The 27,180-nt window shown below is 43.2% G+C and overlaps 2 protein-coding genes across 4 annotated transcripts in view; both read right to left on the bottom strand.

Moving 5' to 3' along the window:
- Positions 1-2,595: 2,595 nt before the first annotated feature.
- On the bottom strand, positions 2,596-26,852 carry LOC117451029 (uncharacterized). Its single transcript, XM_034089112.2, has 13 exons — positions 26,783-26,852; positions 20,341-21,045; positions 18,971-19,042; positions 14,238-14,576; positions 12,966-13,187; positions 12,531-12,884; positions 11,548-11,772; positions 9,177-9,437; positions 8,819-9,079; positions 4,505-4,594; positions 4,338-4,419; positions 4,181-4,241; positions 2,596-3,694 (listed from the first exon to the last, which is right to left on the bottom strand). Exons 1-13 carry the CDS (start codon positions 26,850-26,852, stop codon positions 3,623-3,625), a joined length of 2,814 nt encoding a protein of 937 aa, XP_033945003.2. The 3' UTR covers positions 2,596-3,622.
- LOC117451046 (uncharacterized) overlaps positions 26,624-27,180 on the bottom strand; it is a 38,796-nt gene continuing 38,239 nt past the window's right edge. For all 3 annotated transcript variants that reach the window (XM_034089140.1, XM_034089133.1, XM_071203821.1), the window contains exon 16: positions 26,624-27,180. In XM_034089140.1, the coding sequence (XP_033945031.1) occupies positions 27,045-27,180 (136 nt within the window). In that variant the 3' untranslated portion in view covers positions 26,624-27,044.

The following is a 27,180-nucleotide window of genomic DNA, read 5'->3' on the forward strand; positions in this document are numbered from 1 at the left end:
TTACTCTCCATGACCTGCGGTCATCTATATAGCCTAAAGGACTATTACACTCATCCAGTGAGAAACGTTCCGCTGTGCAAAAATAAGTGCGATTAAAGTGCGATTAAAATGCGTTAATTTTTGTGTAATTAATTAATCTTAATTAACGCGTTAAAGTCCCGGCCCTATTTATAACATAACATAGGATTTCATAAAGTATTTTTAAAATAGTTTATACATTATTCGAATATAGGAATAGTTAGATAGGATTACTTAAAATATAGTACCTTATATTTCATATTTTTTCCCTTTAGACCCTTGCAGTTTATTCTTAAAAACCCTTACCCCCATTTCCCCTCTGCTGGTCTATGGCCTTGTAGAGGGTAACGGGGCACAGAGTCGCTTAGATAAGCGGGGGAGTGCATCTGACGAAGAGATAGGTTGCTGTGCTCCCTCTCTCTGTTTCTTATCCTATATCTAATAGAACTGCTCGGGTCTTGATAGATTGAGTGGGGAAGTTCATGAGATCTTTCTAGAGGGTTATCAAGAATAACTTTTATCCAATGACCTTCCCCCTCTCTGTCTGTGTCTTCTCTTGTTCCGATTAACCCAGCCAAATCTTTCTTCTTGTTTTATATCTACGCCGGGATCCGGAGTCGAGGCTGATCCTCTTGCTGTAGTCCTGTGTCTTGGATCCTCTATCCTGAGTTCTGGATTAAGTCGTGGACTTCGGGTCGTGGCTGAACCTGTCTCTGCGGTCCTGCCTTGGGTCTCGTCATGCTGCTTCCCTGATGGCTTCCACAGGATTGCTGACATCCTCATGGATTCATCTTCTCATTACAGACACATGCATTTCCTAACATTCGGTCTATATGCTGTAAAATGTATTATCTCTTCGATTTACACACGGCATCTATTGCACGTCTGTCCGTCCTGGGAGAGGGATCCCTCCTCTGTTGCTCGCCCTGAGGTTTCTCCCATGTTCCCTTTAGACTGTGGGGTTTCTCTGGAAGTGTTTCCTTGTACGATGTGAGGGTCTAAGGACAGAGGGTCTAAGGACAGAGGGTCTGAGGACAGAGGGTCTAAGGACAGAGGGTCTGAGGACAGAGGGTGTTGTTTTTCTCATACTGATATTCTGAACATTCTGTGCTGTTGTATTTGCTGTAAGTGTCTCTACTGGAGGCTATTTTTATTATATGTTCAGCACTTTGGCTCCACCAAAAATCGTTTATAAATGTGCTATATAAGTAAAACTTGATTTGATTTTCTCCATCTCCTAACACCTATTCTGCTCTTTCCTCTCCAACCTGTGAAAGCTGTGTTGTTCACTCTCAGTGCTTTCGGCTTGCCAAATACATTTACCTGTTCTGAAACATTTTGTCTTTCTGCACAGTGGCGCCTCCTGCAGGAGTGAGAGGGGACTGAAATTATGTTCAAAGTAGCAAAAGTTATTAGGGAAGCTCTCGGTGTCTTCCAATCAGCCACTGCAACATGTGAAGTGTGCCATCTGGTGAGGTGTCTTTGAGATGTTTACAATAAACAGTGCATGGTGTAAAATGTGATGCTTCACATTAGCTCAGAGTCTTCAGTCTGTGCTGCTGAGATGGACTCGAAGCCTGAGACATGTTGGTACTCAGGACCAGAGTCCAGCTGATGGGGAGAAACGACAACATGACTCAATTTAAAACAGGCTTTCTGTTAGATTTGATCTAAAAATGTGTTATACCTTTAATAAACCACCTTTTCATAATAATATTTATAGCGCTTTTCCAGATGCTCAAAGCGCTTTACAAATACACACATATTTTTTTATACATGTGGACAATACCCACAGGAGCAAGTTCAGGTGAAGTGTCTTGCCCAAGGACCCACCGGCTTTACAGACGCAGCAGCGGCGGGTTTCACCCCTTGATCTGATGATCATTGCACAGCGCACTGCGCCACACCGTCCATCTTCACGCCTCGAGGTCATCGAGGCGCTTTTACAAGTACACATTGGTATCATACATGGACTGTGGACAATACCCACAGGAGCAAATCCGGGTGAAGTGGTGGGTTTCGAACTGGAGTTCCCCAGCACTCGCCTTGATCTGATGATCAGATGCACAGACCACTGCGCCACCCGTCCCATTCATGATTCTCTAGCCTTCCCACTGTGCACAGGGTCATTCGCTTCATTGGGGGAGTCCAGAGTTTCCTTCTTCCTGGATTTAATTTGTCAAGCAAAACTATTTATGATTTAGAAATCTTGAAAATAAATCTATCTTAGTCTTAAAACGCTATTAATTGCCTTACAAAAAAGGACAGCACTGAGAGATGTAAGGTAGGTTTTACGTTATGGCACAAAGACAAATTATTTAAAGGTTACATTATTTACCTCCTGCAACAACACAGAAGAAGAACAGCTGTCAGGATCAGAGCCAGCAGCGTCACAATTATGACTACAATAATTATTATAGGTGTATCTAGAAATTCAGAAAGACATGCATTAGTTTAATGGTTGCCTTAATAAATAATTGTTTCAGTAAACCCTTAAGATTCTGACAGAAAATGTTAAATCTTATTCATTTTCAGATCGGTATAAATCAATCAATCAATCATCAATCAATGTTTATTTATTTAGCCCAATATCACAAATGTTACATTTGTCTCAGTGGTCTTCACAGTGTGTACAGAATATCAGTATGACAATACGACACCCTCTGTCCTCAGACCCTCTGTCCTTAGACCCTCTGTCCTTAGACCCTCACATCGTACAAGGAAACACTTCCAGAGAAACCCCACAGTTTAAAGGGAACATGGGAGAAACCTCGGGGAGAGCAGCAGAGGAGGGATCCCTCTCCAGGACGGACAGATAGATGCCGTGTGTAATAAACATCATTGGTGTTTGTAATGTCCTTCAGAAATAATGCATTAAAAAAACTGGACCACTTCAGGTATAAAGAAACATTTCTAACTGTTAAGATTCTGACTTTTTCTCAGAATCACATTTCTCTAAAAAGTCAGACTTTCACTTCTTTCACAAATTCTGACTTTTCACAAAATTCTGACTTTTTCACAATTTGACTTTTTCTTGGAAAAAAAACGTTTTCCCCAAATGATGACTTTTTCTCAGAATAACATTTTTCTAAAAAGTCTGACTTTTTTGGGAATTCTGTGAATTTATACTTTTTCACAAAATTCAGACTTTCTCAGATTTGACTTTCTTCAACAAAAACAACTGTGTTTTTCTCAGAATACAATTTTTCGAAAAAGTCTGACTATTTGTCATTCTTAAAAAACATGCTTAAATTAGACAGATAAAATACATTTATAAAGTTACAGTGAGACACAAATAGTTAATTACTGAGGTGATCGTAAAAGTGTTTAAATATGCCACATCAACAAAAATGTATTAATAAATGTTCAGGAGCCGGCGCTTAAAGATAAATAAGAATTTCTGCGGAAAGATTAAGCAGAGGCGAGAGCAGGCAGAAAGTGTCTTCACTGTGAGAAAGCAGGAAGTATGACTAAGTTAGACTTTGTGCAACACACCGACAAGCCTCTCTTGAAAAGATGAAGACAGGCTGAAAGATTTGCAAAAATATTTGCATTCATAACAATAATTTTATTTCCAATGTTGCTGTGGGAATAAAAACTGTTCTCAAATCGATGAGCATTCAGCACGCCAGGGTGTACGAATGATACGGGTCAGGTGATTGGTCGGCGGCAGGGTCTGAAACAAGAGAGGGAACATGTTATAATGTTCACAGTTTAGCATGCCTGTAAATCCGCCTGAGATAAATGTGTAAATTACAATATAGTGCTCTATAAATACAATTGATAAGGCAAGTTTATTTATATAGCACTCAAGCACACTCAAGCACTATAGCATTCAACGTGCCTTACAAAATGAAAGACATTAAGAAAATGGCGTTTAAAAACAGTCATTAAAAAGAAAAGATAATAAAATAAACATTAAAAGAAAAAATGCATGAATAAAAGTTGCAGTGCAGTTTAGGATGTGAACAGTTCAATTAAATAGCTAGAGTCAGGTCTCAGAAGATCAAACATATTACAATTCATTGCTGAGATATGCGATTAAAACAAGAACCTTATGATGGCGCCACAGAACATTTAAAATAATGTATTTTCCGACTCAGACCAACTCAGTAAATGTTCCACAGCCATTGAGCTAACATCATTCAACTCTTCCTCTCACCCGTGCTATGCTGTCCAGCCTCTGTCTGAGCTGGCGCCGTTGATTGGTCAAACTGTATCTTCTTGATAATTGTGGTGAAAAAACAAATACAATTAAAACATGTTATTATAATTGCTGAATTGTTAGTGTTAGTTAGTATTGTCATAGTAGAGCTCACCGAGTCCGCAGATAGGCAGAGAGGATGATGATGATGAACAGGAGGAAACCGAGCGTTATCCCAATGTGTGACCTCGGTGCATCTGTGCAATGAAAGGAATTTCAATACAGGATGTTTGAGTCCGTTAAACTGTTCTGCTTTCTGTTTTAATGACATTTGAAACCTACCTTCCGGATGGTCTGGATGTAAACTGGAAATATGACTTCCTGTTTGCTCTCTGCTGTCATGGTCAGCAAGGCTGTGATCGGCCTCTCTAACTGGAAAGACAAGGAAAAGGGTAATAGATGGCTGTTAAAGGTCCCCTGATACTCTTTTCATCAATACATCACAGGTCTCAGATATATCCAGAGCCTGTCTCTGATTGGCTGAAACACCAAACAGATCATTGCAGCATTACCCATAATCCCCTCTGTTTCAGCCCTGTTTCCAAAGTGCTGATTCTCTGTCTGTTACTTTAGATCAGGGATGGGCAACTTGGATGGTGGTGGGGGCCACATCATTGATATTCTGGCCACCAGGGGGCCGCAGATTCACTTTGAACACACACACACACACACACACACACACACACACATCCCATGTGTTGTATGTAATTAACAAATATACTAAGTCTGACATCTTCATTGACATTTTACAATCAAAGGGAACATCCCCAAAAAATGGGAACATCCTCTAATAAGCTCACTAAACAAATATCAGTTCACAGAAATGATATTTAATTTTTACAAGTGGCATGTTTGTATTGAACAGGTTATTAAACAGTGGAATACAACTATTTTACACTTTTGGAAAGCACGGGAAATGTGTGTGTATTGAGATTAACCCTTAGATGACATACACATGAATTCATGAACACTAACCCAGACATTAGTTTTTTTTTATTAATTACGTTTTTTATAAATTAATCTGACGGCCGCAAAAAGAGGAGGTGCGGGCCGCCATTTGCCCATCCCTGCTTTAGATGAAAATAAGGAGCCACGCCCCTAGGAGGAGATTCGGGGGTACCTTGGTTGCTGATTGGCTAATGGTTACACAAGCCAAAAAAACATTATGACATCACAAAGTGGCCAAAATCTGATCAGCTCATTTTCAGACAGGTTTTTATAAAAATTGATCAAAAAGAGAGAGAATCTTTGTCGAGACGAAAGTCAATATTAATAATATCTGTGAAAAACGGACTAATAAATAATTATGTGTTTTCATTTAGAGTATTATTATTATTATAGTATTGTTCAATACCAGGAGAGGGTATTTGTTTATTTGGATAGCGTGGGCTACTTTTCAGAAGCGAGCAGTAGAAAAGATATGAATGCCGCTTCCGGCAACACGGCTACAAAAGGGGCGGAGCTTGTGACGGCCGGTGTTATGCCGTAGGTTGAAGCCTTGCCGTGGATTGAAGCCCTGTTCGCGGGGACGCGCAAAGGTGACGTAATCGCCTGTGTTGAGCGTTCGCCGTATTTTCACCCTTTTCAAAGCTTTTTTCTCTCTTTTGAATGATATATCAGATTAAACAGCAAACGGCTGAATAAATAATGTGCATACAATTGCGAGGAGGCTCGTTTTAAGGACACGTTTTTCAGATCTGTCACAATCTTCGTATTGGAATAAACTTCCGTTTTTGAGTGTATCGTCCCACTCTGTTATGTTCCTCCTTCCTGCAGAACAGACAATGACAGGATAATATGTGATTTGTCAGTATAGTCTTATTTCTTAAAACCTTCTCTGTTGTTTAAGTGTCTGATAACCACGAATAGTAAGCAATGATATAACAGTAATGATATCAGACACTGTGTTATTTTCAATCAAGCCTAACAAATAATGTGTTCAAACTGGCTTCACTCACTTGAATTGCTCCTTTGAATATAATTTCTATATATCCCTACTCAACACATGTATTGTAATGCCACTCCTATTTTTTTTCTATTTTATTTTAAGGTGACATTGAATGCTTTGAAAGGTGCCCTAAAATCAAGTGTATTATTGATCTTGTATCTGTGCCTCTATTACATTACATTTCATTTTCTATCACACTATTAATGTTCCTTATTTTAGACTAGGTTAATCCTGGTGTCAATAGGGAAGATCTGCATGTTCTCTACATAACATGTTCAGATCAGGTGTTGGAGCTGCCGGATTTGGAACCCCCCCTTTATCTTTCTCCAGGATAGTCACAGACTCACCACAATCACACTGGTGCTGGCTGTTCCCCTCTAGTTTGTGCTCACAAAAGCATTTCACTCTGGGCCCAGCAGGTACAAAAATAAATAGGGGCTTCAAAATCCGGCAGTGCAGTTGCTAGAGCTGCCGGATTTTGAAGCGCCCCCTGTCATTTTGGCCAGGATAGTCACAACTTCACCAAAATCACACTGGTGCTGGCTGTTCCCCTCTAGTTTGTGCTCACAAAAGCATTTCACTCTGGGCCCTGCAGGTCAAAAACTAAAGAGGGGCTTCAAAATCCGGCAGTGCAGTTGCTAGCGGTCTGCCTGTGCTCCTTTGATTTCTGTGTCATTTAGACGGCGCAGGTTTTCAGATGAGGTTTTCTCTGGTGCTTGTTTCCAAGTGGAGATGAACACTCTAATTCATGTAAGTTAATGATGTGGTTTAAAAGTAACAATTTGTCCTTTTTAATTAAAACATAGTTTGTGGTATTATTGTTATTATTGAGAATGCAGTGAGACCTGCAAAATGTTGTAATTTGTGTAGCATGTGAGCTAACCTTTGTTTGTCCTTTGTGTTTTGAAGGTTTTCAACCTGATGAATTCTTGGAGCTGTCTTCATAAATAAAGACAAAAAGAACGAATTCGAGTTGTCCAAAGCGTCCTCTGTTGCCCTCTAGCCTATCAAGTCAGGCTAAATCACTGGAACAGGCCAAAAACCTGAAGGACTTGACAATCTTTGTTCCTGAAACTTTCAGAGTCTCTTTCCACAGAGGGGACACATGTTGATGTAGAAGAGACATGAAGAAGAGGGGACACATGTTGATGTAGAAGAGACATGGAGAAGAGGGGACACATGTTGATGTAGAAGAGACATGAAGAAGAGGGGACACATGTTGATGTAGAAGAGACATGAAGAAGAGTGGACACATGTTGATGTAGAAGAGACATGGAGAAGAGGGGACACATGTTGATGTAGAAGAGACATGAGAAGAGGGGACACATGTTGATGTAGAAGAGGGGACACATGTTGATGTAGAAGAGACATGAAGAAGAGGGGACACATGTTGATGTAGAAGAGGGGACACATGTTGATGTAGAAGAGACATGAAGAAGAGTGGACACATGTTGATGTAGAAGAGACATGAAGAAGAGGGGACACGTGTTGATGTAGAAGAGACATGAAGAAGAGGGGACACATGTTGATGTAGAAGAGACATGAAGAAGAGGGGACACATGCTGATGTAGAAGAGACATGAAGAAGAGGGGACACATGTTGATGTAGAAGAGACATGGAGAAGAGGGGACACATGTTGATGTAGAAGAGACATGAAGAAGAGGGGACACATGCTGATGTAGAAGAGACATGAAGAAGAGGGGACACATGTTGATGTAGAAGAGACATGAAGAAGAGGGGACACATGTTGATGTAGAAGAGGCATGAAGAAGAGGGGACACATGTTGATGTGGAAGAGACATGAAGAAGAGAGGACACATGTTGATGTAGAAGAGACATGAAGAAGAGGGGACACATGTTGATGTAGAAGAGACATGAAGAAGAGGGGACACATGTTGATGAAGAAGAGACATGAAGAAGAGGGGACACATGTTGATGTAAGAAGAGACATGAAGAAGAGGGGACACATGTTGATGAAGAAGAGACATGAAGAAGAGGGGACACATGTTGATGTAGAAGAGACATGAAGAAGAGGGGACACGTGTTGATGTAGAAGAGACATGAAGAAGAGGGGACACGTGTTGATGTAGAAAATACATGAAGAAGAGGGGACACATGTTGATGTAGAAGAGACATGAAGAAGAGGGGACACATGTTGATGAAGAAGAGACATGAAGAAGAGGGGACACATGTTGATGTAGAAGAGACATGAAGAAGAGGGGACACATGTTGATGTAGAAGAGACATGAAGAAGAGGGGACACATGTTGATGAAGAAGAGACATGAAGAAGAGGGGACACGTGTTGATGTAGAAGAGACATGAAGAAGAGGGGACACGTGTTGATGTAGAAGATACATGAAGAAGAGGGGACACATGTTGATGTAGAAGAGACATGAAGAAGAGGGGACACATGTTGATGAAGAAGAGACATGAAGAAGAGGGGACACATGTTGATGTAGAAGAGACATGAAGAAGAGGGGACACATGTTGATGTAGAAGAGACATGAAGAAGAGGGGACACATGTTGATGTAGAAGAGACATGGAGAAGAGGGGACACATGCTGATGTAGAAGAGACATGAAGAAGTGGATTTAGCATAATATGTGACCTTTATGTTAAATACATGACTCCCATGAGTATGACTTACCTGCCACATCAATCTGATGAAAGGCGGAGTTACTCCGTCCTAACTTGTTCTGGGCTCCGCAGGAATAACTCCCACTGTGTTCAGCTCTGAAGTCAGTGATGGTGAAGACCTGTCCTGAAGCCTTTGGAGAGTCTTCATCCCTCTTGTACCAGGTGTAGCTAGCTGCTGGGTTAGCATCACTGCTACAGGTCAGAGTCACTGCACTGCCCTCCTCTCTCTCAGCAGAGGCACTCACTGACACAGAGGGAGGCTTTGGAGCATCTGGAAGATAAATGCTTAAATGTTATGACAGAAATTCAACTGTTTTAAGACACTCATAGTTCTGTTTTACATTTAAAAAAGGTGCCGTTTCTCTCACATTTTACATTGATGAAGACGTGTTTAGATATCCTCCCCAGCTCGTTCTCAGCTGAACAGAAATACTCTGCAGAGTCAGAGGCCTGGATGGAGCTGAAGACAAGCCGTGGTCCTTTATTCAGAGATATAACATTTCCATCCCTCTTGTACCAGGTGTAGTTAGCTGCTGGGTTAGCATCACTGCTACAGGTCAGAGTCACTGCACTGCCCTCCTCTGTCTCAGCAGAGGCACTCACTGACACAGAGGGAGGCTTTGGAGCATCTGGAGGAGAAGAAGTTAACATTAACTAACATAAACACGATCATATATTCTATAACACATAGGTGTGAGCAAGCTCTCTGATTGGTCAATAGGCGTGTTTGATTCCACGATCAAACAACGGTCAAATAGAACGTGCCTTTTCACAACAAGTCAGTATCCCTCCGCGTCTGAGAAAAACGGTATACCGTTGGGCCTGGAACAAGAAAGCAGCGGAGAAGTAGTGGTTTCCATAGCGACACACAGCCGTTACACTGTTACATTGTCTCTCGTTGGAAAATCGTTAGCTACAAAATGTCAGATTTTATAGTTAATTTTGATTTGTTGGGGGGCCTCAGTATTGATGAATGGTTGGACATGGACACAGACCACAAAACCAACGAAAGATTTGCGGCTGTTTCAACTGACGAGTTGAGTGGAAAAAAGTCGCAACGAAAAGAGTACATTGGCGTCAACTACCTGGGCTGTCAGATGTCTCAAGAGGCCAGAGAAATCATGTCCGTTAGCGGGCATAAAGATGAGTCATCGCTTCGCAGCTACTGGGCTCCATCTCTGGACAACAGAAAGATGTGGAGCAACGCGCTTTTTGCCGGTCCGGGACACGCCATGAAACGGCCACTGGAGGAAAGCTCTTCCGATAACCTACCCGTGAACACCACGGCACCACCTGCAAACAAGTCTGGCATGGAGTTCATGGAGAGCTGTTTCAAAAATTGCACTTTTAATGGCAGCGTGAACATCCACCTTCATTCTGAAGCCAAAATGTTAAATATGTAAATAAATAAATAAATAGCCTAATTCAAGAATTGTTGTCAATAAATTGTTTTCAATAAATTGGTTAATAATGTATTATTTACTATAATTATATCAATAACTGTAAGGGGGGAAGCAGGAGTGTTCGATTGATCGGCTAGCGTTACCAAGGGAACTACTTTATAGGAACTACTTTCTGACGGAGATTAACTCGGAGCAAATTAGCCCACATTATGAAATTATTTTTACGATATTGTTGATTACAATGATAGTTTGTGTTATAGAATCGCAATCATACACGAGAGGCCGTTCTTGAACGTCATTATTGGTGCGACAGTACTGCGGCAGGACCGAGGCGCTTGCGCCGAGGTCCGTACGCCTCGGTCCTGCCGCAGTACTGTCGTACCAATAATGACGTTCAGGAACGGCCTCTCGTGTATGATTGCTTAAATGAACAACATATATTTTAACATTGTTATTAGTTCATAATTTGTGGATAAAACGTTATCATGGCCTGATCGTTCCCAGTAGTCAGTCGCTGTCCAGATTGCTGACCCCGAAACTCTGGCATCATTTCACTTCACATAGGAAGTGTTAAAGTTTAATATCAGCAGGAACATCTTTCTAAAGTGTCCATATGAAGGCATGCTGTCTCTGTCCATAGCATTGCACTGATTTGTCAGTGTTTCTAAATTGGGGGCATGCCGAGCCGCCATCTATCACTTCAGGGGACATTACATTGACTTACATGCATTTCCTGGAGACTCATCCTAACCTTAACCATAACCAACACATGCCTAACCCTAACCAAGTCTTCACCCTAAAATTAATGATTCCCCTCATGGACCTCCATTTTGTCCCCATAAGGGAGGCGAGTCCGAGATTTAGACAGATTTAGGTCCCCACAAATATAGTAATGCTAGGCCACACACACACACACATTTAATGTCCTTGCTAGTAAAGGATTTCTGATTTTGATACAACCCCACTTCAAAACATCTACTTTAAAGATCTCCTATCATGCTATTTATTATGAGTCTGAAATATATAAAAAACATGTCGATGAAGTGTTTTGCTCAAAATACCAAACGGATCATTTAGATATCCCTCTATTTCAGCCCTGTTAGAGAACTGCTGATTCTGGGTCAGTAGCTGCTGATATTACGTCATATCGGACGCAAATCTGGATCAGCTCCGTTCTACCCCCGTTTTTAGAGATGTGGGTACGGAGGAGAAGAGAGAGGGTTTTATTTTCCCTTTGTGAGTCTCCTGACACACCGGGGACACACATGTATGTATAAAAGACATCAAAAAGTGCATTTTGCACGATAGGAGACCTTTAATGACTGTTTAAACTCACACAGTGATGGAGAGCGGGAAGCCTCGTGTCCTTTGAAAGCACAGGAGATGTTGTCTCCGGAATAAAAGAAATCTGCATAATTAGAAGTTTCCTCCGTCGTGTTTCTCTGAAGGTTCTTGAACCAGACGTAGAGACCGGCAGCCGGACTGCAGCTGCTGCGACACTGCAGCTCTGCATAGGTGGAGAACTGGTGCTCTGTCACTCTGATCACCTGCACCTGCAGAGCTGAAGAAGATCATCAACATAAATGGCAAAGAATTATAAAAATAATACAAACAAATAAAATAATAATAGTAATAAACTACAATATTGAACATGGTAATAATAATAATAATAATAACAAAATAAATAAAAACGCATTCAATTTATAAAACCCATTTATAAATACCGTAAAGCACTGATAATAATACAAGTTAAAGGTGGGGTAGGTAAGTTTGAGAAACCGGCTCGAGTGCGCTAGAATTTGAAAATACACAACCGGAGAAAATCTGCCACTTCCTCACAGAGCCCCTCCTCCAACACACACGAACGCGCACATGACCAAGGAGGGCACGAGATAAGATTGTGCCCCGATGGAAGGCTGACAGGCTGACAGGCAGGTAGGCCGTTGTACTTTTTACAGCGCTACGGCTTCTACAGATGAAATTTGTTATGGATTTGTTGTCGAAGCACTTCAGATATTCATTGCTATCGGATGTTAAGAGCATTCAATGGAATATAACAACAAGTGTATCTCGAGCCGGTTTCTGAAACTTACCCACCCCACCTTTAAGTAACTCTTTAATAATACTGTAGGATGCTTTGTAATAAAACTATAATGCCAATAAACATAATAATAAAAACCTAACCAAAATGGAAACAAAAGCCTTAATAATTGAATTCAAACACCAACTCGTATTTAACCGAACATCATTATACGGTCTCATTTTTCGAACATGTTTGAAATTAACTGTGGTTTTCTGAATCAGTGAGTTGATCAGTACCTGTGACTGTCAGACTTGTTCCAGGTAAATCACTCCTCCATTCAAACCTTGGTGTTTTGAATGTGAAGAGATACTGAGCTGAATCTGAGTCTCTCAGGTCAGAGATCCTCAGAGTGGAGCGTCCTCTCCATGTCTCAAGGATCTGAACACGACCTGCATACTGGGAGTCTTCACTGAGGTCCTCAGGTTGAGAGGGAATCTGTCCCTGATGACTACGCTCAGGACTGAACCAGAACTTTGATGTAATACAGTCACTACTGCTGTACGTGCAGGAAATGTCCACTGAGGATCCTTCGGGGGCGCAGATGCTTCTCTCAGTGTAAGTCACTCTGTTGCAGGTTTGACTGTTGACACCTGAAACACAAAGTGACTTCTAATCAGTGACAAAGCTCCAGCCGATGGCGTCATGTCGATAAAAGACTGCGGTGAACTCACACACTGACGGAGCAGGGAAGTCCTCATGTCCTCTGACCGCGCAGGAATAACTGTCTGCAGGAAGAAAGTAGTCGGAATAAGAGGAAGATGTTTCCTCCCGAATCTTCTGTCCGTTCTTGTACCAGAGAAATGAAGGGCGATCAGGTAGATGACACGAGCTTCTGCACTGCAGCTCGACCCAGGAGATATACAATCTGCTCACTTGCACCTGCACGTCTGGAGCTGTGGAGCAGGACAACACACACCAATTAACATCATGCAGTGATTCAAGATGCAAGGCTTCTATTGTCATGTGTCCATAGCAACAGTGTAGTTATGACAATGAACATCTTGATGTGGCGATGGGGCAATGGAGCGAATTGGGAAGGGGCGAGATGGGAAAGGGGCGATGTGGCAATGGGGCGAATTGGGAAGGGGCGAGATGGGAAAGGGGCGATGTGGCAATGGGGCGAATTGGGAAGGGGCGAGAGGGGAAAGGGGCGATGTGGCAATGGGGCGAATTGGGAAGGGGCGAGATGGGAAAGGGGCGATGTGGCAATGGAGCAATGTGGCGAATTGGGAAGGGGCGAGAGGGGAAAGGGGCGATGTGGCAATGGGGCGAATTGGGAAGGGGCGAGATGGGAAAGGGGCGATGTGGCAATGGAGCAATGTGGCGAATTGGGAAGGGGCGAGATGGAAAAGGGGCAATGGGGCAAATTGGGAAGGGACGAGATGGGAAAGGGGCGATGTGGCAATGGAGCAATGTGGCAATGGGGCGAATTGGGAAGGGGCGAGATGGGAAAGGGGCGATGTGGCAATTGGGCGAGATGGGAAAGGGGCGATGGGGCGAATTGGGAAGGGACGAGATGGGAAAGGGGCGATGTGGCAATGGAGCGAATTGGGAAGGGGCGAGATGGGAAAGGGGCGATGTGGCAATGGGGCGAGATGGGAAAGGGGCGATGTGGCAATGGGGCGAATTGGGAAGGGGCGAAATGGGAATAATTTAGGGCCGAAACGGGAAGACACTGCCTTGTGCATATGACAATAAAACCTCTGAATCTCGCTGCGCTCTGTGTTGCAGTGGAACAAAGCAGGAAGGGTTACATTTCTACTTGCACTATCTTATCTGTTGTATTGTGTTGCACTGCTGGAGGAGCCTGTGACCTACGCTTTTCATTGTCATGACTACACTGCAGCTATGTACACATGACAATAAAAGCCTTGAAACTAAAGTTGAGGTTTCCTAAAATATTTCCAAGATGGCGCACATTTTACAAATACAAAAAGTGTTACCTGTGACGGATAAGGTGACTCCTGATTGGGTGAATCTCTTGCTGGGTCTGTCCTTGAATTTGAACTTGTACTCAGCTGAGTCGCTCTCCCTCAGGTCTGAGATCCTTAAGGTGCAGGTGGTCTTGTCGCAGTAATACTTCACTCGCCCTGCATACTCCGAGTCTGAGCTCAGGTCCACAGGCCCCTCCTCCTGAGTGTCAGTAAACCAGAGGACGTTCTTCACTGAGACAGAGCTTCTCTTCCGTGTGGACGGAGCCCTGTAGCTGCAGCGTATGTCCACTGTTGATCCTCTCACTGCACACATCTCAACAGAAATGTAACCCTTCCTGCTTTGTACCACTGCAACACAGAGCGAGACAAACGAGATTCAGAGGTTTTATTGTCATATGCACAAAGCTACGGTGTCTTCCCATTTCGCCACATGTTGATGTAGAAGAGATATGAAGAAGAGGGGACACATGTTGATGTAGAAGAGACATGAAGAAGAGGGGACACATGTTGATGTAGAAGAGACATGAAGAAGAGGGGACACATGTTGATGTAGAAGAGACATGAAGAAGAGGGGACACATGTTGATGTAGGAGAGATATGAAGAAGAGGGGACACATGTTGATGTAGGAGAGATATGAAGAAGAGAGGACACATGTTGATGTAGAAGAGACATGAAGAAGAGGGGACACATGTTGATCAGGGTTTCCGTTAGCCGGTAATTACCGGTTTTTAGCTGGTAAAATTTATAAAAAACCGGTAAATTCAAAACCTGACGGTCAAAATGTCTGGTAATAATTAGGGAGGCTCCGATCGATCGGCCGCCGGTCATTATCGGCCGATATTCACTCTTAATAGTTTGATCGGTGCTCTCTATAAAGGCCGATCAGGAGAGCTGGATCTGATCGATATGAACATGAACGCGAGTGAAGTGTAACCGGAGCGAGAGAGATCAGATCAGCTGCTGAGTCTGACCGAGACACGCAGCTCTGCATGATCACCTGAAGCCCCGCCCTCTGTTTAGCGAGCTGCAGGAGCTGCAGGAGAAACTGACGTGTTGTCAGGAGAGAGAGGGAGGGAGAGGGAGAGAGAGGATCCGTTTCTCCCGTGTTATTATTCAAAGTTGATGTAAACTTCTGAATAATGTACGTTATCTACTACAAGTAGTTTGTTTGAATGTAATAATTATGTTGTTTGTTGTTTGTGGAATAATTTATTGAAAAATGAATCTGAATGTTTCGATCTGTTACGATTATAAACTGAAGCAATATAAAAATGAGTCCGTGAACTGAGTTTTAAACTGAAGCATATCTGCTCATAGTCCGGTAATTACCTGCTAACGGAAACTCTGCTACACAACTATTATTATTATTATTGAAATATGACCGGTACGTTTCAAATTAGTCCGGTAAAATAAATTCTGCCCGGACATTTGACCGGCGAGAAAAAATCCTAGCGGAAACCCTGATGTTGATGTAGAAGAGACATGAAGAAGAGGGGACACATGTTGATGTAGAAGAGACATGAGGAAGAGGGGACACATGTTGATGTAGAAGAGACATGAAGAAGAGGGGACACATGTTGATGTAGAAGAGACATGGAGAAGAGGGGACACATGTTGATGTAGAAGAGACTTGAAGAAGAGGGGACACATGTTGATGTAGAGGAGACATGAAGAAGAGGGGACACATGTTGATGTAGGAGAGACATGAAGAAGAGGGGACACATGTTGATGTAGAAGAGACATGAAGAAGAGGGGACACATGTTGATGTAGAAGAGACATGAAGAAGAGGGGACACATGTTGATGTAGAAGAGACATGAAGAAGAGGGGACACATGCTGATGTAGAAGAGACATGAAGAAGAGGGGACACATGTTGATGTAGAAGAGACATGAAGAAGAGGGGACACATGTTGATGTAGAAGAGACATGAAGAAGAGGGGACACATGTTGATGTAGAAGAGACATGAAGAAGAGGGGACACATGTTGATGTAGAAGAGACATGAAGAAGAGGGGACACATGTTGATGTAGAAGAGACATGGAGAAGAGGGGACACATGTTGATGTAGAAGAGACATGAAGAAGAGGGGACACATGTTGATGTAGAAGAGACATGAAGAAGAGGGGACACATGTTGATGTAGAAGAGACATGAAGAAGAGGGGACACATGTTGATGTAGAAGAGACATGAAGAAGAGGGGACACATGTTGATGTAGAAGAGACATGAGGAAGAGGGGACACATGTTGATGTAGAAGAGACATGAAGAAGAGGGGACACATGTTGATGTAGAAGAGACATGGAGAAGAGGGGACACATGTTGATGTAGAAGAGACATGAAGAAGAGGGGACACATGTTGATGTAGAAGAGACATGAAGAAGAGGGGACACATGTTGATGTAGAAGAGACATGAAGAAGAGGGGACACTTGTTGATGTAGAAGAGACATGAAGAAGAGGGGACACATGTTGATGTAGGAGAGACATGAAGAAGAGGGGACACATGTTGATGTAGAAGAGACATGAAGAAGAGGGGACACATGTTGATGTAGAAGAGACATGAAGAAGAGGGGACACATGTTGATGTAGAAGAGACATGAAGAAGAGGGGACACATGTTGATGAAGAAGAGACATGGAGAAGTGGAGTTTGCATAATACTTAATACATGATGCAATATTGGCAGGAAATATTTAACTACACTTCACAGACTTGCCTTTATTCTGCTCATAGTTGGGTTGTACAGATCATTCGGTTGTCATGGTTATGCATTGAATAAATAAGGGTGGACCGTTTTCCCAGTGATGGATAACGGGCTGGGATCACTGACCGACATGATGCTTGTTTATTCCTCTTACGTCAAAACTTATCGCAACAAAGAAATATCTGAGCATGCAAATAATCTTTTTGCACCACAGCCTGTTTCCTGTCTGTTCCTCAGCGTAGACTCAGACAGTGTGTGTGTGTGTGTGTGTGTGTGTGTGTGTGTGTGTGTGTGTGGTGTGTGTGTGTGTGTGTGTGTGTGTGTGTGTGTGTGTGTGTGTGTGTGTGTGTGTGTGTGTGTGTGTGTGTGTGTGGTTTGCAGACTTGACGTCACTTTGATTTCTGCTGAACTGTAGCTAGAAAGCAACACAGCACAGGGATTTACGTTCTCGAATTAAAACATGTATTATAGCACAAACTATATTTTGTTTCTTAAAATGTTCTCACTTCACACATCAGTGAAGGCATTGTCTCAGGTTGGGCTGTGATGACGACATCTAAACATAAGCTCTATTCATCATTTAACACCGAATATAATAGTTTTCCTGGCGGATGACATTCTTAGATCCTTGTAACTAGGTGACACAAGTGTAAAGCTTGTTGTTGGCGACTTTGGGCTGAAGCTTTTCAGACCATATTGTTACATTTTAATCAGTAAGTTAAACCAGGTTACCCAATACTAAATCCCATATCCTGCATACCTTACAGATGAGGCCACCTTTAAAGCAGAGCAATTGAATATTTGTCAGATTTGTTCGGTCTTTGAATAGTTTGGTTTCCATAAATACAACATAACATTTGAAGGAAGACACGGTCACGCTGCTGCTTCCACATCGTATGGAAGTTGCTCTAACACACACTGAACAAAAATATAAACGCAACACTTTTGTTTCTGCTCCCATTTTTCATGAGATGAACTCAAAGATTTAAAACATTTTCTATATACACAAAATAACCATTTCTCTCAAATATTGTTCACAAATCTGAAAGAATCTGTGATAGTGAGCACTTCTCCTTTGCCAGGGTAATTTTGTGAATCGAGTGGCCTGTGTTCGTCGTCCATACCATACACCTGCCCATACCATAACCCCACTACCACCATGGGCCACTCGATTCACAACATTACCCTAACCCTGCAGCGGTCAGACTTTACAACCAGCACTGCCCCTATAGACCCTCCTACACACACCACAACACAGACTATAACACCCCTTGCTGCTAAATACAAACCAACTTTGTGCAGTATGTGCTATATGTGCAATATATATATATGACGTTAATAACTGTGTAATTTATACCTGGCTGCTAAACCCTTGTTACTGCTGCAAGGTATCTTGTATTTTGTCAAATAAGATTAAGATGCACTTTATTAATCCCCGTGGGGAAATGGTTTCTCTGCATTTGACCCATCCTAGTGTTAGGAGCAGTGGGCTGCCATTTTGAACAGCGCCCGGGGAGCAGTGTGGGGAACGGTGCCTTGCTCAGGGACACCTCGGGAGCACTTGGTCTTGCCGGGACTTGAACTGGTGACCTTCCAGTTGCCAAGCCAAGTCCCTATCGACTTCGCCACCACCGCCCCACATAGATTGTGTAACTTGCTGCTGTTAAACACCATCAAACTATGTGCAATATATACTTTATATGCCATCTTTAATAACTGTAATATATACCGGGCTGCTAAATCCTAAGAACTGCTACAGGATTTCATTTGTTTTTGATCTTTATCTTTGAAAATTATGTAACTTTTTAGCATATTGTTTATTATATTATAACTTAGTACTTTTTAAACGCATGTAAGATATGCACCACTAAGCTGTCTGTGGCTCTTTCCTGCTGTGACGCGGCACATTTCCCCTCTGTGGGACTAAAGGTATTCTGATTCTGATTCTATCTAGAAAGTTAGATTTCAAACCAATCCTCCTCTCGACATCTTCAAAGGATCAGAGTGAGAAAGGCTCTAAAGTGTAGAGTCGACGTACAGTACCTGACACGGAGAGAAAGAAGACAACAAATCCACCGGTGGCTGCTGATGGTCCCATAGCTGCTGCTCTCATGTCTGTGAAAACACACGATCAGGTATATCGTGTGGAGGGAAGCGAATAATGTGCATCAACGTATGAAGGATGTGGTCGGGCTGTGTTGATTGTGGTTGGCAGTGTTTTCAAACTTGGCACGGCTTTCCGTTTCAAGAAAACAAAACTTAAGAGATCTTCCTTGGCCTGTAGGCACCGGCGATGAACACACTGTATATAAACCACCCTAAAACATCGGGGCAATACTATCTGAAGACGTGTTTTTTGTCAATCCGGTTGTGAAGTTTCAGATTAAATGTAAAACAGTTTCTATACGTTGTTACTATTTATACGTAGAATAGAAAAGCATCAAATTATAAAACACAACAAAAGGTAAGTACCACTGGATTAGGTGTTATTGTAACTCTTTGACAAATCAACAAGAACATGTAAAGAAAAATGGCAGCCAGAGGTAATAAATGATCTGGCATGCTCAGAGCGGCATTTAACTTCTCTTGATCCTCAGACTGAACGATAACTCTGTGGTCTCTCTCTCAGCCGATGGAAGCTCCTTCTTTAAGAGGTATACTGCCTCATAAGTTCAGTTATAAGTTAGCAAAATCAACCAAATGAAGGTAAATTATGCTTAATACTTGAATATGCTTCTTTTTTTTTTTTTTAAAACAGCCTCACAGCTCTCCAGAGGTTTACTTTATTGTGTTACAGCTCATTCCTTAAAAGAGAAGCCTCAGATTGATTATCATAAGAGGAAATATGAAGGGTGTATTTCAAGCTTGATGTGTAAATAAGTCATTAGGCTTTTTTCTTATCAACTTAGATTTGATAGAAAACTATTTCAACTTGAACCGACTGAATTTATTTGAAAAGTGGTCTTCTTAACATATGAATACTGTGTAATATCTGTTTTCATCTATATGGAAGAAGTACAAGACACGCACAAGTTTCATCTGTGGGCCATATTCCATTATACTTTTTTAATTTGCTGAGGGCCGATTCAAAATGACCCACGGGCCGCATTTGGCCCCCGGGCCATAGTTTGGACACCCCTGAGTTACAGGAACTGTCACAACTATTCCTAACCAGGTTTTCCATTTGCCATTTCTTGGACCAAGAAAATAAATAATAATAATAGTAATACAATTCAAAAATGTTTACGTTTTTTGTGAACTTCATCAAATTAACCGTTTTCTAGACTAGGCACGAGTACATATGATAATAAGAAAATAAATAATAATAAATGCAACCTTTCCATTTGTTTACACCTGTAGGGCAATATAACAATTCTTTCACATTTTGCAGTTTACTAGTACTATTAACTTACTGTTTGTACACAGCTGGTTAATCCGGACGGATGCAGACTTCCTGTTGGAGGGTAACTTCCTGGTGGAGGGTAACTTCCTGGTGGCGGGTAACTTCCTGGTGGAGGGTAACTTCCTGGTGGAGGGTAACTTCCTGGTGGCGGGTAACTTCCTGGTGGAGGGTAAATTCCTGTTGGAGGGTAACTTCCTGTTGGCGGGTAAATTCCTGTTGGAGGGTAACTTCCTGTTGGCGGGTAACTTCCTGTTGGCGGGTAACTTCCTGGTGGAGGGTAACTTCCTGGTGGAGGGTAAATTCCTGTTGGAGGGTAACTTCCTGGTGGAGGGTAACTTCCTGGTGGAGGGTAACTTCCTGTTGGAGGGTAACTTCCTGTTGGCGGGTAACTTCCTGGTGGCGAGTAAATTCCTGTTGGAGGGTAACTTCCTGGTGGAGGGTAACTTCCTGTTGGCGGGTAACTTCCTGGTGGAGGGTAAATTCCTGTTGGAGGGTAACTTCCTGTTGGAGGGTAACTTCCTGTTGGAGGGTAACTTCCTGTTGGCGGGTAACTTCCTGGTGGCGAGTAAATTCCTGTTGGAGGGTAACTTCCTGTTGGAGGGTAACTTCCTGTTGGCGGGCAAATTCCTGTTGGAGGGTAACTTCAGCCCAAGTCCAATCCACCCCCTATACACTACCCCTCCGTTCGTGCGTTCGCGCTGAGGGTCATTAAGTGCTGTTCCAAACCAACGAGTGTGGAGGGGAGTGGGTGATCAAGCCCTCTAACAGCGAGTCTGCATCGGTGCTGACTTCACCTGCTGCCCTACCTGCGGACTCAACGCTGTGTGTGTCCGTCATGAAACAAGCTGTGTACAAGTAGTTCCAGCAAACATCCGCTGATAAATTGCGATGTTAAAAACCTCATATGTTAACATAGGATCATACATGTGCATTTTATTATAAAGTGTTGTATATTTACAAACTGTTGCAAAAACTAAGAAGCTTATAAACATCAGGTTTAAAACTAAAAGAGCTTTACAAAAAAACACAATGAAAGATGTTTGGAGTTTTATTTTAGTTATTAATTGTATTGTGTTGTCAAAGAGATGCTGATTTGAAACCGTTGTTATATACAGTTACTGCATTGCATGTTTCTGCCGGAGAGGGGAGGCCATCCCAAAGATTGCTGCTGTGTTTACTCCCTCCATCTGATAGGAGGGAGCCTCGTTGAGCTGCACGGAGTTCACTGCGTCACGGAGTGGGTAGGGTGTGATTTGGAATTGGGCCTTCCTGTTGGAGGGTAACTTCGGTCCAATCCCAAACCACGCCCTACACCTTACCCCTCCGTTTGCGCGTTCCTGCGGAGGGTCCTCCACATTAAGGGCTGTTCCAAACCAACGAGTGTGGAGGGGGAGTGGGCTATCAAGCGCTCAAACAGCGAGTCTGCATCGGTGCTGACTGGAGACCGGTCTCTACCTGACCGGAGTCACGCTGTGTGTGTCCGTCGGGAAACAAGCCGTTTACAAGTAGTTCACAATTAAAGAGTTATTCATTTTGTCTAAGAGATGCTGATTTGAAACCGTTGTTACATACAGTTACGGCATTTCCTGTTTCTGCCGGAGAGAGGGGAGGCCGTCCCAAAGCTTGCTGCTGTGTTTACTCCATCTGACAGGAGGAGCCTCGTTGAGCTGCGAGTGTCACTCCACGGAGTTCACTCCGTCACAGAGTGGGAGTGGGTAGGGTATGGTTTGGAATTGGGCCTGAAGCTCCCTTCTTTCAGGTGGAGCGTGCAAATACAGTGGCAAGCTTTGGGACAAACTCCCCTATCTCCAGCTGAAACAGGAAATGCCATAATGTTTGTAACAACAGTTTCAAATCAGCATCTCCTGGATTGAAAATAACAACAACAAAAAAACATATTTTTGTTTTAAAATCAGATATTTATAAGCTGCTTAGTTTTAGAAAAAGTCCATGTAAATATACACAACTTTTATCGTTCTCTAGACCAGTGGTTCCCAAACGGTGTGCCGCGGCACACTGGTGTGCCGTGAGGCAAGTCCGGGTGTGCCGTGGGATTTTGTGACAACCATACCTTATTATTGCAATATACAACTACACAAAAATAAAAATAAATTAATTTACTATATCAGTACTTTGTAGGTTTATATGTACGTAATCTGCGCGACTTGCGCGTCCACATCTCCACGTGCAGTGCTGCATAAACATGGCTGAGTCAGCGATAACTCTCGAAGAGTGGAGGTAGGCCCATTATTTTGAGTTCATCCGAAGAATAGACAGGAATGTGACGGTGAGGTGCAAACTGTGTCCAGGCCAGAAGCTGCTATCCACTGCTGTGAACACCACGTCGTCAAACCTCAACAAGCACCTGCAAAGAACACATGCTAAGGTGGAGCTACCGCACACGCTATGTGTTGTTTGTTTATATCACAGTCTGTTCTTCTTCTCTGTCTTCCGGTTGTTGCCCGTTTTGAATGACGAATACACACTCCCGCCGCCTGCTGGTAAGGAGAGTTATTGTACGTGCTCGGCTTTAGTCTTTGCGGTGTCTGGTTCCAGTGCAACACATGGCCAACACGCAGGAGAACACGCCGACGCAACAGCGTGAGCAGAGATAGACTGCGCAAAATATACAGATAGCGGGAGACAGAGGACAGCCACGGTCAGATAGCAGGAGACAGAGGACAGCCACGGTCAGCTAGCAGGAGACAGAGGACAGCCACGGTCAGATAGTAGGAGACAGAGGACAGCCACGTCAGATAGCAGGAGACAGAGGACAGCCACGGTCAGATAGCAGGAGACAGAGGACAGCCACGGTCAGATAGCAGGAGACAGAGGACAGCCATGGTCAGATAGCAGGAGACAGAGGACAGCCACGGTCAGATAGGAAAACATTCAGGATCTGGATCAGTCTTATGCGACAATGGAAACTGAACTAAAGAGAACATTTGAAACTTTAGCAGTCTGCGTGATCTGCCTGCAGGGAGGGGCGGGCCGGCCCTGCGAGTAAAGTAACGAGTAAAGTTACTCGTTACTTTATGTAGAGAGTAACGAAGTAGTGTAATATATTACTTTTTTTACTTTTTTAAAGTAATATGTAATATATTACTTTTTTTTAGTAACGACCCCATCTCTGCTGAAATGTTACATTTATAATTTGTAGTTCAGGACCATGGACAATGCAGCTTCCTTGCATTGACAGTTCTCTGTGCTGAATTTCCTTTGTCTCATTTTTAATGTTGTGACCTGTCTGGTTTAAATGAGTGTGTTGCTGCTTTGATGAAGCCTAATTTGATAACGTTTCAAATTCATTTCTGAAATATTGCGTTAATAAATATTTCATGAGTAATATAGTTGTCTTTGTCACATTTTATTTGGCATTAGTAAATAATTATGCACATTTACAGATATTTTACATGATATCAGTGATAACACGTGTTATAAGGGCTATTTTGCACAATAGGTGTGCCTTGAGATTTTTACTTGTCCTTTGGTGTGCCTTGGGCACAAAACGTTTGGGAACCATTGCTCTAGACTAGACATGAGTAAATGATCCTAAGTTTAAACAAATACGAGGTAACCATCAAGTTGTTAACATCTGTATGAAGATATTAAATGGCTCTTGCTGTGCAGTTTATCAATGAATGTTTCCACGGAACTGTTTGTAAACGGCGTGTTTCCTGACGGACACACACAGCGTTGAGTCCGGTCAGGTAGAGACCGGTCTCCAGTCAGCACCGATGCAGACTCGCTGTTTGAGCGCTTGATAACCCACTCCCCCTCCACACTCGTTGGGTTGGAACAGCACTTAATGTGGCGGATCCTCCGGGCGAACTCGCGAGGGGTAGTGTGTAGGGGGTGGTTTGGAATTGAGCCTTACTGTTGGAGGGTAACTTCAGTTGGAGGGTAACTTACTGTTGGAGAGTAACTTCAGTTGGAGGGTAACTTACTGTTGGAGAGTAACTTCAGTTGGAGGGTAACTTACTGTTGGAGAGTAACTTCAGTTGGAGGGTAATGCCTGTTGGAGGGTAACTTACTGTTGGAGGGTAACTTACTGTTGGAGGGTAACTTTCAGTTGGAGGGTAACTTCAGTTGGAGGGTAAATGCCTGTTGGAGGGTAACTTCAGTTGGAGGGTAAATGCCTGTTGGAGGGTAACTTACTGTTGGAGGGTAACTTACTGTTGGAGGGTAACTTTCAGTTGGAGGGTAACTTTCAGTTGGAGGGTAACTTCAGTTGGAGGGTAACTTCAGTTGGAGGGTAAATGCCTGTTGGAGGGTAACTTCAGTTGGAGGGTAACTTCAGTTGGAGGGTAACTTACTGTTGGAGGGTAACTTTCAGTTGGAGGGTAACTTTCAGTTGGAGGGTAACTTCAGTTGGAGGGTAACTTCAGTTGGAGGGTAAATGCCTGTTGGAGGGTAACTTCAGTTGGAGGGTAACTTCCTGTTGGAGGGTAACTTTCAGTTGGAGGGTAACTTCAGTTGGAGGGTAAATGCCTGTTGGAGGGTAACTTCAGTTGGAGGGTAACTTCAGTTGGAGGGTAACTTTCAGTTGGAGGGTAACTTTCAGTTGGAGGGTAACTTCTGTTGGAGGGTAAATGCCTGTTGGAGGGTATCTTCAGTTGGAGGGTAAATGCCTGTTGGAGGGTAACTTCAGTTGGAGGGTAAATGCCTGTTGGAGGGTAACGTACTGTTGGAGGGTAACGTACTGTTGGAGGGTAACTTACTGTTGGAGGGTAACTTCAGTTGGAGGGTAAATGCCTGTTGGAGGGTAACTTCCTGTTGGAGGGTAACTTCCTGTTGGAGGGTAACTTCCTGTTGGAGGGTAACTTCCTGTTGGAGGGTAACTTCAGTTGGAGGGTAACTTTCAGTTGGAGGGTAACTTTCAGTTGGAGGGTAACTTCAGTTGGAGGGTAACTTCCTGTTGGAGGGTAACTTCCAGTTGGAGGGTAACTTCAGTTGGAGGGTAACTTCCTGTTGGAGGGTAACTTCCTGTTGGAGGGTAACTTCCTGTTGGAGGGTAACTTCCTGTTGGAGGGTAACTTCCTGTTGGAGGGTAACTTCAGTTGGAGGGTAACTTCTGTTGGAGGGTAAATGCCTGTTGGAGGGTAAATGCCTGTTGGAGGGTAAATGCCTGTTGGAGGGTAGCTTCAGTTGGAGGGTAACTTCAGTTGGAGGGTAACTTCAGTTGGAGGGTAACTTCCTGTTGGAGGGTAACTTCAGTTGGAGGGTAACTTCCTGTTGGAGGGTAACTTCCTGTTGGAGGGTAACTTCAGTTGGAGGGTAACTTCCTGTTGGAGGGTAACTTCCTGTTGGAGGGTAACTTCCTGTTGGAGGGTAACTTCCTGTTGGAGGGTAACTTCCTGTTGGAGGGTAACTTCTGTTGGAGGGTAACTTCCTGTTGGAGGGTAACTTCAGTTGGAGGGTAAATGCCTGTTGGAGGGTAACTTCAGTTGGAGGGTAACTTCAGTTGGAGGGTAACTTTCAGTTGGAGGGTAAATGCCAGTTGGAGGGTAAATGCCTGTTGGAGGGTAACTTCAGTTGGAGGGTAACTTCAGTTGGAGGGTAACTTCAGTTGGAGGGTAAATGCCTGTTGGAGGGTAACTTCAGTTGGAGGGTAACTTCAGTTGGAGGGTAACTTCAGTTGGAGGGTAAATGCCTGTTGGAGGGTAGCTTCAGTTGGAGGGTAACTTCAGTTGGAGGGTAACTTCAGTTGGAGGGTAGCTTCAGTTGGAGGGTAGCTTCAGTTGGAGGGTAACTTCCTGTTGGAGGGTAACTTCAGTTGGAGGGTAACTTCCTGTTGGAGGGTAACTTCAGTTGGAGGGTAACTTCAGTTGGAGGGTAAATGCTTGTTGGAGGGTAACTTCAGTTGGAGGGTAAATGCCTGTTGGAGGGTAACTTCAGTTGGAGGGTAACTTCAGTTGGAGGGTAAATGCCTGTTGGAGGGTAGCTTCAGTTGGAGGGTAGCTTCAGTTGGAGGGTAACTTCAGTTGGAGGGTAAATGCCTGTTGGAGGGTAACTTCAGTTGGAGGGTAACTTCAGTTGGAGGGTAAATGCCTGTTGGAGGGTAACTTCAGTTGGAGGGTAACTTCAGTTGGAGGGTAGCTTAACACTTTGACAAAGCACCAACAGATTAGTATGTGACTCTGCATTAGTTAGCGTTAGTTACTCATTTTGTTCCACATTCATTGCAGAATCACAACAGCTGCTGCGAGATTCTTGCAATTCCTGATGTAGAAGTTAGGATTGAAACTACTTTAAACTATTGAAGATGTTGAGTGAACACGAAAAACATATAATTCATTTTTTCATTTGTTTATTGCTTTGTCCACATAATTAAAACCATTTATTGAAAAGCTAAGAAAATACCTGTCTTGACCTTAAAGCAATGCAACAGTGGTGTTAAGGAGATAAAGTCACTCAGCTTTGTGTCGATAGTGTTTCCAAAATGCTCCAACCAAACTCAGTTTTCCTTTTGAAGATCCTCTGGATGAAATATTCCTCACAGAGCAGGGTCTCCGTCTTCATCATCGCATTTAATCCCTTCAAAGAGTTCCTCACATCAGTAGCGTTGTGTTGAATTTCAGCAGGTTTGTCTCTGTGAAACTCTTCAGTCACCTGTCCCTGAACATACCATAATGTGTCTCTCTTCCTCGCACATTCAGCCGTCAGTGTTCCCTAATCCTCTTCCTTCTTTGGTTTAGGGTTGTGTTGGGACAGTTACGGTTGCCATGTCTTTTTGTCTCGACCTTGATGGTCTGGTATGTGTTTTAAGCGGCACTTGTCGCCATAGAAACAGCCCGTGGTCCGCCAGTAGAAGCACTCGTCTCCGGCGATAGGGACACACTGTCTGGAC

Source organism: Pseudochaenichthys georgianus, chromosome 1 (assembly GCF_902827115.2).
Source record: "Pseudochaenichthys georgianus chromosome 1, fPseGeo1.2, whole genome shotgun sequence".
Classification (NCBI taxonomy): domain Eukaryota; kingdom Metazoa; phylum Chordata; class Actinopteri; order Perciformes; family Channichthyidae; genus Pseudochaenichthys; species Pseudochaenichthys georgianus.

What these genes read in the sequence shown, in the direction of transcription:
- LOC117451029 (XM_034089112.2), bottom strand. Translation starts at nt 26,852, where the DNA reads ATGAAGACGGAGACCCTGCTCTGTGAGGAATATTTCATCCAGAGGATC. An exon ending in TAACCAGCTGTGTACAAACA is followed by an intron (nt 19,043 to 20,340) that starts GTAAGTTAATAG and finishes GTGTTTTCACAG; the next exon opens with ACATGAGAGCAGCAGCTATG. An exon ending in CTTCCCTGCTCCGTCAGTGT is followed by an intron (nt 12,885 to 12,965) that starts GTGAGTTCACCG and finishes TTTGTGTTTCAG; the next exon opens with GTGTCAACAGTCAAACCTGC.